At 53.8% G+C, this 15,170-nt stretch overlaps 8 protein-coding genes across 8 annotated transcripts; 2 read left to right on the top strand and 6 right to left on the bottom strand.

The window, feature by feature from the left end:
* Window positions 1–233: 233 nt before the first annotated feature.
* On the bottom strand, window positions 234–575 carry CDEST_07093 (uncharacterized protein). Its single transcript, XM_062923252.1, has one exon. The coding sequence runs from the start codon at window positions 565–567 to the stop codon at window positions 325–327; it is 243 nt and encodes an 80-aa protein (XP_062779303.1). The 5' UTR covers window positions 568–575; the 3' UTR covers window positions 234–324.
* A 1-nt stretch (window position 576) lies between these two features.
* Window positions 577–2,979, bottom strand: CDEST_07092 (uncharacterized protein). The gene is made up of 4 exons (XM_062923251.1): window positions 2,888–2,979; window positions 2,183–2,791; window positions 1,239–2,126; window positions 577–1,181 (listed from the first exon to the last, which is right to left on the bottom strand). Exons 1-4 carry the CDS (start codon window positions 2,914–2,916, stop codon window positions 614–616), a joined length of 2,094 nt encoding a protein of 697 aa, XP_062779302.1. The 5' UTR covers window positions 2,917–2,979; the 3' UTR covers window positions 577–613.
* A 1,686-nt stretch (window positions 2,980–4,665) lies between these two features.
* Window positions 4,666–6,871, top strand: CDEST_07091 (Putative major facilitator superfamily, MFS transporter superfamily). Its single transcript, XM_062923250.1, has 8 exons — window positions 4,666–4,965; window positions 5,048–5,163; window positions 5,269–5,448; window positions 5,506–5,582; window positions 5,651–5,766; window positions 5,858–6,405; window positions 6,464–6,552; window positions 6,612–6,871. The coding sequence occupies exons 1-8, from the start codon at window positions 4,760–4,762 to the stop codon at window positions 6,804–6,806; spliced, it is 1,527 nt and encodes a 508-aa protein (XP_062779301.1). The 5' UTR covers window positions 4,666–4,759; the 3' UTR covers window positions 6,807–6,871.
* A 5-nt stretch (window positions 6,872–6,876) lies between these two features.
* Window positions 6,877–7,673, bottom strand: CDEST_07090 (Putative isochorismatase; the record flags this gene model as incomplete). The annotated part of the gene is made up of 2 exons (XM_062923249.1): window positions 7,083–7,673; window positions 6,877–7,014 (listed from the first exon to the last, which is right to left on the bottom strand). The coding sequence occupies exons 1-2, from the start codon at window positions 7,635–7,637 to the stop codon at window positions 6,877–6,879; spliced, it is 693 nt and encodes a 230-aa protein (XP_062779300.1). The 5' UTR covers window positions 7,638–7,673.
* Window positions 7,674–8,784: 1,111 nt separating this feature from the next.
* Window positions 8,785–9,628, bottom strand: CDEST_07089 (Putative tyrosine-protein kinase, active; the record flags this gene model as incomplete). Its single annotated transcript, XM_062923248.1, has 2 exons — window positions 8,785–9,376; window positions 9,429–9,628. The coding sequence occupies 2 exons, from the start codon at window positions 9,626–9,628 to the stop codon at window positions 8,785–8,787; spliced, it is 792 nt and encodes a 263-aa protein (XP_062779299.1).
* Window positions 9,629–9,752: 124 nt separating this feature from the next.
* CDEST_07088 (Putative short-chain dehydrogenase/reductase SDR, NAD(P)-binding domain superfamily) lies at window positions 9,753–11,980 on the bottom strand. Its single transcript, XM_062923247.1, has 2 exons — window positions 10,155–11,980; window positions 9,753–10,083 (listed from the first exon to the last, which is right to left on the bottom strand). The coding sequence occupies exons 1-2, from the start codon at window positions 11,054–11,056 to the stop codon at window positions 9,966–9,968; spliced, it is 1,020 nt and encodes a 339-aa protein (XP_062779298.1). The 5' UTR covers window positions 11,057–11,980; the 3' UTR covers window positions 9,753–9,965.
* Window positions 11,981–12,392: 412 nt separating this feature from the next.
* On the top strand, window positions 12,393–13,365 carry CDEST_07087 (Putative actin-depolymerizing factor domain, ADF-H/Gelsolin-like domain superfamily). Its single transcript, XM_062923246.1, has one exon. It carries the CDS (start codon window positions 12,860–12,862, stop codon window positions 13,298–13,300), a length of 441 nt encoding a protein of 146 aa, XP_062779297.1. The 5' UTR covers window positions 12,393–12,859; the 3' UTR covers window positions 13,301–13,365.
* A 1-nt stretch (window position 13,366) lies between these two features.
* On the bottom strand, window positions 13,367–14,199 carry CDEST_07086 (uncharacterized protein; the record flags this gene model as incomplete). Its single annotated transcript, XM_062923245.1, has 1 exon — window positions 13,367–14,199. The coding sequence occupies one exon, from the start codon at window positions 14,197–14,199 to the stop codon at window positions 13,819–13,821; it is 381 nt and encodes a 126-aa protein (XP_062779296.1). The 3' UTR covers window positions 13,367–13,818.
* Between the last annotated feature and the right edge of the window lie 971 nt (window positions 14,200–15,170).

Raw genomic sequence — 15,170 nt, 5'->3', positions numbered from 1 at the left:
TGTCAGGATGTATGTATCTATTGATGAGGTTACCTCAAACAGCGGGCCGCCAGCTAAGAGCAGGAAATTTCGATACAAGTGTGGGAATTACGTACATGTCCACGGGGGGATGTACTCCATATCAAATCCTGCTATCTAAATAGTACGCATAATGATCCTAAAAAGTTGTATGTTGTTTTTCGAGCTGTGACCATTACTACTCACATTAGCTATCTGACAAGTGCACACACTTCACAACTATAAGATGTTCCTCTATAAACCGGCACATCTGAGGCTCAATAGATAGCCGTGACCTTGTCCTTGACCCTTACATCATCTTATGAACTATTTATATTTTAACCCCTCAGTTGGCAATCTTACGGTGTCTGTCGCGGCTGTTGTGAACGCGCATTTGCCCTCTTCAGCCGACATCTGGACCACTCCCCATTGCAACGGGAGCAAATACCCGCTGGATCTATCTTCTTCAAGAACATGGCATGATGCGCTGATTGCGAGACTGTTTGTTGATACCATTCTCATTGTACCGTCATAGCGACGGAAGCCAATGGCAACAATCAAGCCAACCATGGCAAGTCCTGCCAATATGGCTAGTGGTTCTGTTAGAAGCCGTCTTCTAACCCTCAAAAATTCCCAAAGAAACGACAAGAGACGTACTGATAAATGTCGCAATCGGACTGTAGCCACAAGTCGAAAATGAGTTTGCCTCGTCGTCACCGCCCTCGGCTGAGACTGCACGAATTCTTGCCAAGAACAAACTTTGTGAAATCAACCAGTGCATGATTCCAGAGCTTGCGTAGAGTGGTATGCCGTATCGCAGGGGGAGAGAAATGAAGTAGCTCGAACGCTGGATGCCAACCGGCTCGGAGACGCGGAGGGCTTTTCTGTACTCGGGGTTGTGCATTCGGCTGAACTCTCTCTGAACGAGAAACGTGCTGAGCATGGTGTTGTACAAGATGTACAGGATCGACAGCACGAGTTGAGGCAAGTTCGCCAGAAGAACATTCGAGATCAAGCCTCCAGGGTCGCGCCGCGGGAGGTTGATGACGAGATACGTGAAGGGGGTCAGCGCCCCAAAGCCAAGCTTCCACAGCTCAGGTATACCAACCCCAAAACGTCTGTGTCGAAGGCTGGTAAAGGAAGTGACAAGAAGAATTGCCGCAACCAGGAGTACCAGCAGACACCTACAGAGGCTGCGTTAGCACAATGGACACTAACAAGTATTGACATGGCTTTCTCACGTAGCCAACAGTATGACCCAGCGCTTAAGACTCGCAGCAGACCTCCAATGTTTTACTTCAACCTTGAAAGTTCTGGCTTCGTGTGTTTCTTCGGCCAAGATGGTGGGAGGACATCTGACCAACCGGTTTTTCCACTCTCTAGTAGTCAAAAAGTCGTGTTTCGTACTGAGACTTAGGTCCTTGGTTTGCTCACATGGCTCCCTCATGAAAGATGCGATGGCATCACCAAGTGTATGCATGACCTGCTTAGCTTGATCCCTCTGCTGCCGGTTTTGCCACTTCCTCATGACCCAAATGCACAGCATGATGGACGCCTTCAAGAAGTTCATGATGCAGATGGTAAACATGATCGGTGGCGAGTATTCAAAACGACACCTAGTCCGCAGGCTTTCCGGTGGTTGAACGAGACATCGATCGACTTCGTAATACTTGGGTCCAAGAAACCACTTCGTCACATCTCCTGGAGGGGACTGGGCAACAAACCTGCCAGTTCCGTTGCCCAGAGCCCACATGTTCTTGCCCCAATTATCGGATCGAGGCACGACTGAGACGTACATCAGGAGGCTGTCCTCTGGCGGGCTCTGCAAGGTCTCGTTCTTGACAAACACCAGTGCATTGCCTTGCGGTTGCCAGTAGTCGTCGTACAGGGAAAAGCATGCGGAAACGTTCATTTCCTGGTATGTCTGGGCGTCTTGTTGCATACCACGAATGATCCCCTCGTAGTCCAGGTTCGGAGGGTTGACTCGGGTGTCGTCCCATCCCCAGTCTCCAGCACGGTTGGCCTCGGCCGTTGAGAGACTCCAAGAGCTGTTGTCCAAGAAAGAGTCTTTGACGACGGCCACAGTGTAGTTGTGGGAGGACAGTGACTTGAAAACTGCCGAGTTATATCTGGCGAGAGTTAGTGTTCTGTTTGCTGCCAAACGCGCGTGCCAAGGCATACCCACATCAAATGTACTGGGATGGAACTTATCGCCAGGAGAGCCCATGACGCCCGTCTCCAGTTGCTGAGGTAGCGAAGATTCCGCAAACTAGGAATGCCGATATCCAACCACTTTCCTGCCTTGTGAGCGGTATCGACATTCTCACGGGTCGGAGCGGCCTGCAACTGCATGCAGTAATTGGAAGCGGACAGCATGCCTGTTCCCAGAAGGTTGATCAACAGATGAATCCACTGATCCAGCCTCTTCACTGTGGAACAATCTCCATGGTAAATAAGCCCAACGCCGTTCTCGCTGCCATAGCTTGCAACCGCGAATATTGTCAAGCTTAGGTTTGTGATCAGGATGAGCCCGATGATACCGAGCTGGACCATAAGCGCTCGACTCCTTCTGGATATCCAGATTCGCCAGCTGTTGTTCTCGTCGTTCTTTATCTGGGGGAACCATCCAGATAAAGTGTTCTTGTCCGCGAATCCGTGGACCCGAAAGCTTGTGGTGCTTTTGGTAGGGCCCTCGCTGGCTCTAACTGTGTCGGCGCCGTTGTGTGAAGAAGTGCTTGTAGTCGTTCGTGCAGGTATCGCGACATCGGGTCCTGGTTCAGGCTGAACAGTTGGCCTAATCCGACAGATGATCCATTAGTATATCCCAGAAAGCCACATATCCTAGGCATTGACACATAACGGAAGAACAAACAGATTAAACTATACTCACCGATCACCATCCTGCTCAGCAGGGTTCATGGTCCTGGAGGCTTCAAGCCTAAGCACCAGCGAGTCCTGGTCTTCGGGCGTAAGTAAACGAGATCACTATGCTAACAAGAAGAGATCAAGCATTCCGAGCCGCGAGGCTGGAAAAACATATTACTTTAAAGAAGAAGAACGTACCCGTGCTCTTAGGCGCCGCACTCTGCCAGCCTGCGTCGTGTTCCACACAGGTGCATCCTGCACCTGAAGACGAACCTGTGTAATTGGCCGATGTGCTTATCGCGGATGGGCAATATCGGAGCCAACGCCACTTTCAGCTAGAGGATCTAGGTAAGTAAGCTGCCTATCAGGGAGGTCCGGTTGGATAGCCTGACCACGTGTGGTTATGTTGGATCAAGGGTCTTTGAGATGGGGGCCACTCACCTCGTATCTGAACTCCCACGATGGTACATCAAGCATATCTCCGGGAGCACAGTGACCAACTTGGAAAGCAAGTTGCCTAAAACAAGCGCTTTCTCTTGCCTCTAGGAAGACACAGAGATGGATTGACTGATCTGTCCGTATGTTTTTTGAGGCATGCTGACAACAAGACGGCTGCCTGAAACTAGAACCCGGTCAGTTTCCAATAGGACTGCGCAAGGCTCGGCGTCATGTCAGGCAAGGCGATTTTCCGTTGTCCGTGTCGTCGCTGGGTTGTCCAGCAAGAGCATGAGTGGCCGGGCTAGGCTATCAACATTCGAGATGAAGCAGAGTTTGCAAGATTGACGGCACAGTAATGTAATGGGCGTCTTATTTTAGTGTTGTTGTCGTCGCAAAATCCACTGTGTTGCCCCCGGGAATAACAAATACGCTGGATAGTGCATGTGTAACAAGCTGAGGCTGGATGCGTTTGTGACGTCTTCCTCCCACGCTCTCCAGGACTTTAGGTCAGTTGGTTTCAGACAACGATGCCGCCAGTTAGTAGAAATCGTCCTATTTAAATGAAAGCAGACTATCAAATGTTACCAAGTGAAAGACCGCATATCCGGCAGCGCTTTCACTCACACATTGTCTTCACGATGAAGCATCCCGCGTAAGCCGCCATCCACTACCACCGTGGGCTTGACATAAGGCTATGGAAAGATGCTGACTGATTGCTGATAGTGGTTCATTACCAATAGCCACATTCATGGACATTTAGACCACGGCCACTATATGTTGCGTTGACGGCCTAGTACGATTGAAACTTGTATTGAGATCCGATACCCTCACGATTCCCTATGACCACCTGTTTGCAGCTAGATGCGACTATAACAATTCCTTATTCCCAACTGTCTTATTTCCGAGCCAAGGCATCCAATCTATGACGTACAACAAACAATCCCTTCACCAGGCTATCAATCTCGGCCGACACGCCGGATATGCCACGGGCACATCCTCATCAACTCCACGAGCTGATCCACACGTCGGTCCACCTCCCGACGGCCCAGACTCTAGTCTCTCCATGTCATGCCCCTCCCAACCAAGCTTTCATGCGACGCGATGCGATGGCCTCGCGTGCCCTGTTGCCCAAGCAAAGAAACGGGACGGGGGGGTGGCCCCTCGGGTTTCCGTTGCCGGAGACCCGCCTCCCTCCCCCCAAATCACATCCAGGCCTTTTCCGATACGGCACCGATCCATTTTGGCCGACTTCTGGGCCTGCGTAGGGGCCCAATTATCCTCGGGCAATTTTTTCGTAGACCGACGAAGCCAGGCCCTTTCTTTCACTCGATGGTGCCGTCGCGAGGCAACTCTTCCTACTTCTTAACGTCTTTCTCCCTCCCACCGTGATTGAGAACAAGTGGAAAACTGGACAACGGTTTGCCCCACGTTATACCGGTCACTGCCCTCTTGTCCCACAATGGCTGAACCTAAAACCGAATGCCGGAATGCCGGTCCGGGCGCCGGTGCCGCTTCCGTTTCCGCGCCCGCCCCGAGTCCCGATCCCGGTCCGGAGCCCCTCACTCTCCCGCTCGGGGAAGCTGCCCCGGCCGAGGTCTACAGCATCTTCACGCGCAAGGAGAAGTGGTTCATTGTGGGCATGGTCGCCGTTGCGGGGTTTTACAGGCATGTGCCGACTCTCCTTTCTAAATTTCCCCCTTCGCCGCATCCAGAACCCTCGAACCCGTGACTAACGATAACGACGCAGCCCCCTACCAGCCAACATCTATCTCCCCGCTATCCCGAAGCTCTCCGAGGCCTTTGGTCAATCGGTCGAGGACCTTAACCTGACAGTGACGGCGTTCTTGGCGATGCAGGGCATATGTGAGTTTGAACTGAGTGACGGGGTCGATGAGCGGCAGAGAGCCACCACTGGCTAGTGCCTGTAACGTACGTGATAACGCCGCTGACGTCTCTCTCAAATCACAGCACCGATGCTCTGGGGTCCTATATCCGACCGCTACGGGCGGAGGCCAGTCTTCCTCGTCTGTTTGACTGTGCTGATAGGGGCATGCGTGGGCATCGCCGTCATCCCCACGAACGCATTCTGGCTCCTGATCGTCCTCCGTTGCCTGCAAGCCGCAGGCTGCGCCAGCACCATCGCCTTGGGTAAGCCATCAGCAGGAGTTTTCTAAAAATGATAGTGACATGACTAACGACGAGCAGGTGCTGGTGTCATTGGTGATATCTCGACACCTGAGGAAAGGGGTGGATTCTTTGGCATGTTCAACCTCGGCCCAATGGTAAGTCTCGCCCTGGGTGAACTGTGACCTAAGGCCTTATCTGGGACTGCGGGACTGACACTGGAAAGATATCGCCTTGCATAGCGCCTGCTATCGGCGGTGCCTTGTCAGATCAACTCGGCTGGCGGTCCATTTTCTGGTTCCTCATCATCATGGCCGTTTGCTGCCTCTTGTTCATCCTCCTGTAAGTGACGGAAGACATCCCACCCCCAGCACCCATGCCAGTGCTGCTATGTAAATCTTTATTATGGTTGTCTGACTTTCCATCCTGCAAGCTTCCTCCCAGAGACGCTCCGCAACCTCGTCGGCAACGGCAGCGTCTCCCTCGGCGGCGTCTACGTCCCTCTCCTCCCTGTCGTCGGCCGCTCCCGGAGGAAGAACAAGCCGGCAGCTCGCTCGAAAGCCGGCGTCCGGCCTTCCATCAATCCCTTCGTCATCCTTGTGTACCCGGACGTCGCCATCACCCTGACCTTCACCGGCATCGTCTACGCCGTCAACAACACCGTCGTGACGACCATCGCCTCTTCCTTCGCGCGGGTGTACCCGTGGCTGTCCGAGACGGCGCTGGGCCTGTGCTACCTGCCCACCGGCTTCGGCATGATCGTCGGCAGCACCCTGACCGGCAAGATTCTCGACTGGGACTACGCCCGCATCAAGAAGCGCGTCGAGGCATCCGATGGCGCTTGCCCGTTCCCCAAGGAGTATGCCCGCATGAGGACCATGCCGATACTCCTGGTGCTCTTCTCCGGCGCTGTGATAGCGTGGGGCTTCTGCGTTGAAAACGGCGTGCACATCGCTGTTCCTTTGGTGATACAGGTGGTTTGTGAGTGCCCCTTTCGCGAAGACGATGGCATCCATGGCATGTGCTGACCGAGCCGCAGTGGGTTACACCTCCATCTCCATCCTCAATACTACGATGACCTTGATGATCGACATCCTGCAGACGAGAAGTTCCTCGGCGACGGCATGTGTGAGTGGCACTTTTCAACATGCTCAGAGTTGTTGCTGGTATTGACTCAAAATTTGTAGACCAACCTTGTGAGATGCCTCCTCGCCGCGTTATTGGTAGGCCTGATCGATAGAATGACCTCTGCGCTGCGCATAAGCTGGACTTATGTCCTGCTGGGCGGGGTCTGCGCTCTGCTTTTGCCGCTGATGTACATTGAGATGAAGGTTGGACCCAAGTGGAGGATGAAGCGGGATCTCAAGTCTGTAGATGATTGAAATCACCCATAACTTGTCTTGACTTAACAATGTAGTTGATAGAAATAGAGAATTCATGATACAACAAACATTATGTCTCTGTCCAGCCTAGTCTTAGATGTGCCAACGCATCCTCTTCGGCCACAACGTCAGCATACTTGGAGTCCAGATCGAAGAGATTGGCCCTCTGGATCTCCTCGCTACGGTCGCCACAAGCGTCGCCCACAACCTGCAATACTTTTTTATTAGAAACTCTCAACATACCAGTCAACACTCGCGGGAAAAGAGCAAGCCTACCATCGGCCGGAAGCCGTGCTGCATGGCATCCAGAGCCGTCGCTCTCACGCACCCACTCGTGCTGACGCCGCAGATGACAACCGTGTCGACGTTCCTGCACCGCAGCTCCGTCGCGAGCGTCGTCCCGAAGAACCCGCTGGCGTACTTCTTCTTGACCACCGGCTCGCCGTCCCTCGGCGTCAAGTCCGCGCCAACCCAGTCCGCCAGACCCTGCGTGTGCAGTGTGCTGCCGACCTGCCACACAGCCAGTGTCTTGGCCTTGAGCCAGAAAAGCCCGGCATCGGCCATGTTGGCGTCGGTGTACTCAACCGCCGTCCAGATAACCGGGACTCCGCCTTCCCGGGCTGCCCGTAGCAGTCTGGCTGCGCTGTTCGGGACCGCAGCTGCGGACGGGTTTGCTGAGAGGTCGAGGGGCGACCCAGGTGTCCAGTAGGCTTTACAGATGTCGACGAGGAGGAGGGCTGGTCTTGAGCCCCAACCCATGCGGTTGCCATAACCGGACGCGGCGTACGAATCTGTTTCTGGGTGATCTCTGTGACGGTTCTTGGGCTCCATGACTATGTTCTGTGTGTTGTTGAACGAACACTATGTGAGGTAGAACATGCTGGAGAGGGGATCTGAGTCAAGAATTCACTTCACTAAACGGCCCGTCCTTGTGCCGGAAGGGACCCGAGATGGTCCGAAGGAAATTATAGCGGGCTCAGAGCAGCCGATGGCGCGGAGATGCGCTATGAGTTATGATCCCGAATGTAGCTAACAGTCGGTTGGGTGTAAAGGCATTGTCAAGACCCATGTTCAACGCAATGCTGACACAGCCTTTTGCTGGAAGTCAATCTACCACATCCTTGCACGAATTGGTAAATTTTCAGAATACACTACGATACCGTCTTATCACGCAACAACGGAGAAGCTCTTGTCTTCTTCGAAGCTAGTTGTCCATCGAAGTTCTTTTGTTTTTTTATTACGAAGACAAAAATGGCTTGCAAGTCTGTCCCTGTGACCGGGGCTCTAGCATTTGGGTTAGGAATAGGGTTAGGGTTATGCCACATAATACCATCCGGTTGTCGTCCCGGCTTTTCGCGTGGGAGGCAGTACCAACGTCACGGCGTGAAGATGTAGTTTTTCTTTGCAGGGTTACTGAATCCGCGAAGGCGAGACTTGTAGTTCATGCTCTTGCACCCAGAATCACTGGCCAGGATCGAGCCCAATCCCGAGCAGGATCCGGGGCCAGAACCCTGACCACCCTGTTGCTGCTCCTTGGCCGGACACTTCTTCAACTACTTCTCCAAATCCAGACGTCGTAGTCTGGCCCTGATCCGCAGTTTGAGAGGTTAACTGACTCTGTCCCGCTTCACACTGCGCCTTTTCCTGCTCCAACAAGGAACGCATCCTGATGCGCAGACATCAAGCACTTGACTTGCATCTCGCACTGGTTCGCCATCTCCCTGACAATACGGAGGGTTCAAGCCGTCACGAAGGGAGATGTGGCAGGCATGCTTGCAGGGACTTCTGATTATGAGGTAAAAAGGCGTGCTTCGTATCATGACAATGGTGGTCGTTGCTTATTAAACGATAAGCTCATGCAGGTTCTCACGAAGGAAATTTGTGCAGCCGAGTACATTGCCGCTAAATGTTAAGATGTATGCTCGCTCACCCCACAGACTACAGTTATTACTCACAAGAGCCCAATCCCAATCCACACTCATTGTTGTTGTATGGCTGATTCTACATCCCGTTTGACGTCGGAAGCAGTATCGTATTTGCCAGTCCAACAGCCCATGATGATGTGCCCTCCCCAGAGAGAAGAAACGTCCGGAAATTTTCCTTTCTCAAACCTTTGCGTAACTTGCTCATCATAACTGCTGGCGTCTTTCCTGCTCAGCCTGTCTATAACGCCAGGCTTGCAAAACGGCCACCATCCAGTCACGATGGCGTAGAGCACCGAGCCGAGGGCAAACATGTCCGTCGCTCGCGTCGTCTCCCACTCCAAGTTCCAGAATCCAGCATCAGGCAGCTGTCCACCATCCAAGCCACGCTCGTCGCACACCGACCCATTGAAGTCGCTAAGCCAGATGTCCTGCCCGTGAATCAGGAAATTCTCAGGTCGCAGGTCCGAGTGTATGACACCACGATCGTGAATGTATGCTATAGCATCTGCAACTTGACGACACCAACGTTTTCGTTCAGGCATGGTGGTATTTACAAGCCCTTCCTCGAGGTGTTCCTGTAGATTACTGTCGGCCTGGGCGAATAACAGACCTCGGTAGCCCTCAAGTTCGTGACATCCGTAATACCTGTCATCTGTTTGTCAGTGAAGGCCAGACACTCTACAGGCAGAGGACCAACGGAAGGATGAGCTCGTTCTCCCCAAGTGCTTCATAGATTCCTCTTTCCACGTCGAACCCTTTTGCCCTGTCGCGATTGAGAATTTCGTAACCGTCGTTGGTGCTAGGGACCTCCCTTGGTACTTTCAGAACCTTTCCCGGCTCAAACTGATATATGTTTGACGAAGAGCCTCTCCATAGAGGCTCGTTCATGACTCCCATGGTCGTGGTTGATCGGTTGTTGATGCTTGATTGTTTGGTGATGGTGGCCAAGGGATGACAGAGACTCGTGCCCGCCGAGCTTCAAATAGTTGCTCATCTGTGGCTTGTGGCTTCCTTAGTGGCTGATTAAGCACCTGTATTTTACACGTAAACTAGATAAATGACTCTTTGTGTTCTCTCCCATTTTGAAAACTGGTATAATGCCATCAAAAACCCCGCCAAACACCGGCACGCATAATCATAGTCTCATCTCAGTTCTCCAGCCGTCTGTCTACCTTGACGTCATTGTCCTCATCTCGTGGAACCTCGCCCTCTACAGCTCTTCAATCGGCCAATTCTACAGACCCTTCTCGATTTCAGCAAACGCCTCAGCAAAGCCGGGCTCCTTCTTGGTTTCGGCCCATAACCTGTCCTTGAGCCCGGTCCCCTCGGTGGTGTACATGACCGCCGGCCACCTGCCGCATCGTTAGCAATTTTTCGGTCCAATTCTTCCACGGGTCACGCGAAAAAAAAAAAAAAAACTCACGGCTTGATGACACCGTCCGAGGTGAAGCTCCCGTGACTCTCCTTGCCCTTGACGATGGCGGCGTCGAGGTAGCTCCTCGCGCCGACCTCGATGCTACGGCCGAGCGTCTTCTTCACCAGGCCCATGAAGAAGCTCTGGCTCGCGGGTTTGACGATGTTGGTGCCGCCCGTCAGGCCCGAGTTGGACAGGTTGACGATGATCTCGTTGGGGTTGATAAAGGTCGCGAGCTTGGCGACGAAGAGCTGGCCGAGAAACTTGGACTGCTGGTAGTTCTTCCCCGACTCCCACAGCTTCTCGCTGTCGGCGGGCTTGAACAGCGAGCCCGTGACCATGTCCTCCTCGGGCTCGTGCCAGTAGGTGAAGTCGGAGCTGACGAGGACGAGACGGGCCGGCTCGCCCGGCGGCCGCTTCTCCTTCATGGCGGGCAGCAGCAGCAGGGCGAGCAGGGCGGTGGAGAGATAGTTGACCTGCAGCATCAGCTCGCGGCCCTCGCGGGCGCGGATGAAGGACTGGGCGATGATGGCGGCGTTGAGGATGACGATGTCGATGCGGGCGAGGTCCTTGCGGCAGCGGGCGGCGAAGGCGCGGACGCTCTCGTAGGACTCCATCTCGAGGTGCCAGACCTGGATGCGGGCCATGGGGAACTCGCGGCGCAGGCCCTCAGCGAGGGCCTCCCCTTTGGCGGTGTTTCGGACGCCCATGATGAGGTGGCCGAGGGAGCGCTCAAGGAACTGGCGGCTGGCCTCGAGACCGAGGCCGCTGCTGGCGCCGGTCATGATGAGGGTGCATTCGGAGAGGTCGAACTCGTCAGGGATCTCGGCTGGGGTGATGACGGCCTGGCGGTAGAGGAAGGATAGCGGGTTAGACTCCCAGCCGGCCTGGCTGGCCAGTTCGTTGGACATGCCGGGCTATGGATGGGACGGTGAGGATTTCAGATTCTCAGATGTTCAGGCTCTCAAGTTCTCAGGTTCACTTTTGATGTTCGGATGAGAGATGACGGGTGCAAGACGGGGGCGACAGTGACGGATTGATATAGCAGTGACCCCCGAATGATCCGACAATAATATGTGGAGATGGAAACATCAAACAACCGGTCGTCAAAGGTCCTCCTTGATTACGACAAGTTGTTTGTGTAAGGCTGTGAGAGACTGGATGCGGGACGGGGGACGGGGGACGGGGAACGGGGGGGGGGGGGGGGGGGGAGAGGAGGGAAAGGAGGGGAGGGATTCGGGGCGTATTTGATGTCATGCGGAGGGCAACAAAGTGTCGCAGACTCGCAGAAGCAGTTGACTTTGAACCGGGATTCCCCCACGGGGGGTCACGGTGTGCGGTGTGCGTCGAGGACCGAGCGGCGGAGGTTGAGACGCACCAATGCCTCCGATCGGACCGGGGGAGGGGGGCATGACGGGTTTTGCTCGCTGCAGAGTGGCGCTTGAATTGGTTGCGCTTGAGGCTTCCGGTGAGACTATCCACTGGGTTGCTGATGGATGCAACGCTGGGCGGCCATCGCCATGATGTTGCTTGTTGAACGTTGTCATAAGGGGTGTTGTGTTTCGTTGCATCGTTGCATAATTGCACGATGTGCTGTACACTACGTAGTGATACATGTGTGTTCCGTACAGGGGAGCTTTACGGGTCCAAGACGGTTGGCGTGAGAGGTCTAAGAAAAGAAGCGCTGCTGTTGTTAGTCAGCGTTGTCGGATGATTTGGAGATGCAGGTCTAATTTCATTGTTGGCTCTCATCTTTAGTAGAAGCGGTGGACAAAAGACTTTTCCTATGGCTGGGTAAGTATTTGGAGAATTCTGTATGACAAGACAGACTTCTTGGTGGGTGGCGTGAAAGACTGAGTCAGGGTGTTGGTGACGGGACGGAAAAGATGCGACGCTTACCGAGGCTCACCGAGACTCAGTTCGATACACCTTGAGCAATCTACTGATCGGGATGTCGGTGAGAGTCATAGATGAGTCAGCATCAGTGTCTCACATTTGGTTATACCTCGGAGTATCTTAACTTGGCCCGTGCTTCAGACACCTCTAACCCGACAGACCCCCCAAGACCCCCCAAGACCCTCCTCTGCCCCGCCCCCTCCGGCTTGATTCGTTGCGAAGCGATGGTGGGGGTAAATTGGCCTAAAATGGCGGCGGGAGGGACAGACGGCACGGCGGACGCCGGCGCTGTCGCTGTCGCTGTCGCTGTCCAGTCCAGTCGAGTCGAGTCGAGCGAAATGCAACCTTGGCCTTTCTCACCGTCGTCTCGCCTTTTTTGACATCCACATCTACATCCACATCTACATCCACCTTCCACCATCGCCGAGTCCACTCGCCCTTCTTTCGCCCTTCTTTCGCCCTTCTCTCTCTCTCTCGTCCCCCCCCTCTCTCCCTCTCACTCACTCTCTCCCCTCGACCGCCTCGAACCGCCTCGAACCGCTCACCGAGAGTCCAACGATCAATCTCCCTCCGTTCCCCTTGCTCCCGTCTCTCGCCTCCAGCCACACGCCGCCTCCAGAAACAAGAGGCTCCCTCTCTCTCTCTCTCTCTATCCGACCTACCTCCGTCCTCTTCCGTTCTTCTCTTTGTCAACTCTCCGTCACATCCCGTCCGCCGATCCGATTCTCCACAAAAAAGAGACCCCTCTCGATCCTCGTCCCGTCCCGAACCGCCGACCGTCCGCCTCCGCTCACTACTACACACAAACAAGCCACACAATGTCCGGCCTCGACGCGCCCGAGATCGCCGCCGCCTACGACGCCGTCCGCTCCGACAAGGATGACACCAACTGGCTCCTCATCTCGTACGCCAGCGCCGTCGGCAACAAGCTGAGCCTCACCAAGACGGGCACCGGCGGCCTGTCCGAGCTGGCCTCGGAGCTCGACGACTCCCAGGTCCAGTACGCCTACGTGCGCGTCGAGTACGCCAACGACGCCGAGAGCACCCGCGTCAAGTTCGCCTTCGTCATCTGGATCGGCGAGAACACAAAGATCATGCGCAAGGCCCGCGTCAGCATCGAGAGCGGCGAGGTCAAGAGGGTCCTGCCCCACCATAGCATCACCGTCAACGCGAGCGACAAGGGCGACCTGGACGAGGACGACATCGTTAAGCGATTACGCAAGGCCGGCGGCGCCGACTACAACGGCGGCCGCGGTTAGACGCCCACCTCGCCCTTGGACCACACGGTCTCAATACCTACCTACCTTTATTCATCTTCATTTCTGGGGGGAACAGCCAGCGCAAAAAATAAAACAACAAAAAAGAGAATAGGGGCCGGCGTCGGGGAAGACACAGAGCCGTCGGGGCACGGCGGCATCCTGAGCTACAAGCACAACGGTCTACGAGCACAACGGTATCTGGCCACGCAGAGGCGCTTTGGGGGGGATGGCAAGAGCGCGGATATGCATACATACACTTTTTAAAATACAGCATAACCTTGGATAAATATATCTGGACCCGTCTTGGGTACTTGGCGCGAGCCGAGCGAATTGAGGGATCCCCCGTCGCGTAGTGGTACTGTGTGCCTCTGGTGGTTGTCAGCGTGGGATGACACCCGTGGTTCTTCACTTTAAAGCATTCAACCAACATCGACCGGTGCGGTCTTTGAAAGTCTCACCTCGCCCATCCTCGGCCATTGCCCGCCGTGATAACTTCAGCCGTTCAGCCCAACATGTCCTCACGAGTTGTCGCTCTCGAAGGCCGTGAGGCTTCGGAGGCTGAGATGGTAGGGCTTGTCTGTACTGGACCAGAGCTGAGGGGGATGGAATCGGGGGGTGATTGATCCGGATACAGATGACGCAGACAAGATCGGCGGCGGTTGGAGTGTGTAGTATGGACCCCTGAGCTTAGTTGGTGCTCCAAGTCTTCCATTGGTACTGGGAAAAGGGGAGGCCTGCTTGACGTTGTTTACTGGTTGTACGTGCTGATTTGTGATGGAACCTGTCCAGAAACCAAGAGGGTCCAAGGGTTCTGGGACAAGTGGAACGGACTCGACCAAGTGTCGGTCGTACGACGGCAGTTCGTCGGTGGCTTTTGCATTGGCGGCTGTAGGACTCATAACTGTAAAGAATGGTTATTAACACTGTTAAGGGACTTGCAGGTGTCATAGGACTGAAAGCGTTGGATGCTGTTCCTGATGAGCATGACGATATGAAGGGCTGAGAATATGAAGAGGAGTGGAATGAGATTGACGTAAGATGGAGTTTTGTGGATGGATATTGTGAAATGTATTCACTTTGATTAGAAAGTCTGTTCTAAGTGGGGCAACGAAGCCTCTGCCTGCTGCTTGAGATGCCACGAAGTATTGCACTACAATTTTTTGAGTTGTTTTAGGTAGAATACAAGGTGTAAATGCTAATGAGTGTTTTCTTATCTGGTACTGTGTAATGTAGTGAGAGCGTAATTGTGTTGTTGCCTTGGTTATGACAGAGGTTTGGAGGCTTGGAGACTTGAATATTAGTTGAAGAAATGGCAGAACATATACCTAATGTATTCTACCTGTAAGCTCTGGTTGACTTGCATGATGAGAGCAAGTTTGCTGATGTGTAGGCAGGCCACCTATACTAGGCAAATGCTCTCCATGCATGCAAGAATATCCAGTCTCTGGATTTTGTCAGTGTTTCCATCCCAGCCATGATCATCTTCCACTTTCCTTTCAGACCCTTTCCTTCCTCTTGTCAACTTCAACTTCTCATCTCACGTGATTCTCGTCCCAAGTCACTCACACACAAGCAAAGGGATAAGGAAACAAAGGAATCGCTTGACTGTACCCCTATCGCTTAAGCTGGTTGAGTGTATTCACAGTTCTTTATTTCTTCTTTACCGAAAAATCTAGGTAGGTCGAAAATATCCTCTCCTAAATTTGTCTTGGCCTCCTCTTCTTCTTTTGCTACTCAAGTCTCTGGAGATTTATTCTCTTCAGTTCACCACTGAGCCTTCTGAAAGCTTCCTACCTGCAGCATCGCGTTCTTGTTTTGCTCAAAGTCAACTAACCTCGTCAGTTTCTCACAACCAAGGACCTGATCACAC

The sequence above is a fragment of the Colletotrichum destructivum genome, chromosome 4, assembly GCF_034447905.1.
Source record: "Colletotrichum destructivum chromosome 4, complete sequence".
In the NCBI taxonomy this organism is placed as follows: Eukaryota; Fungi; Ascomycota; class Sordariomycetes; order Glomerellales; family Glomerellaceae; genus Colletotrichum; species Colletotrichum destructivum.
This window is presented reverse-complemented; position numbering and strand designations above follow the sequence as displayed.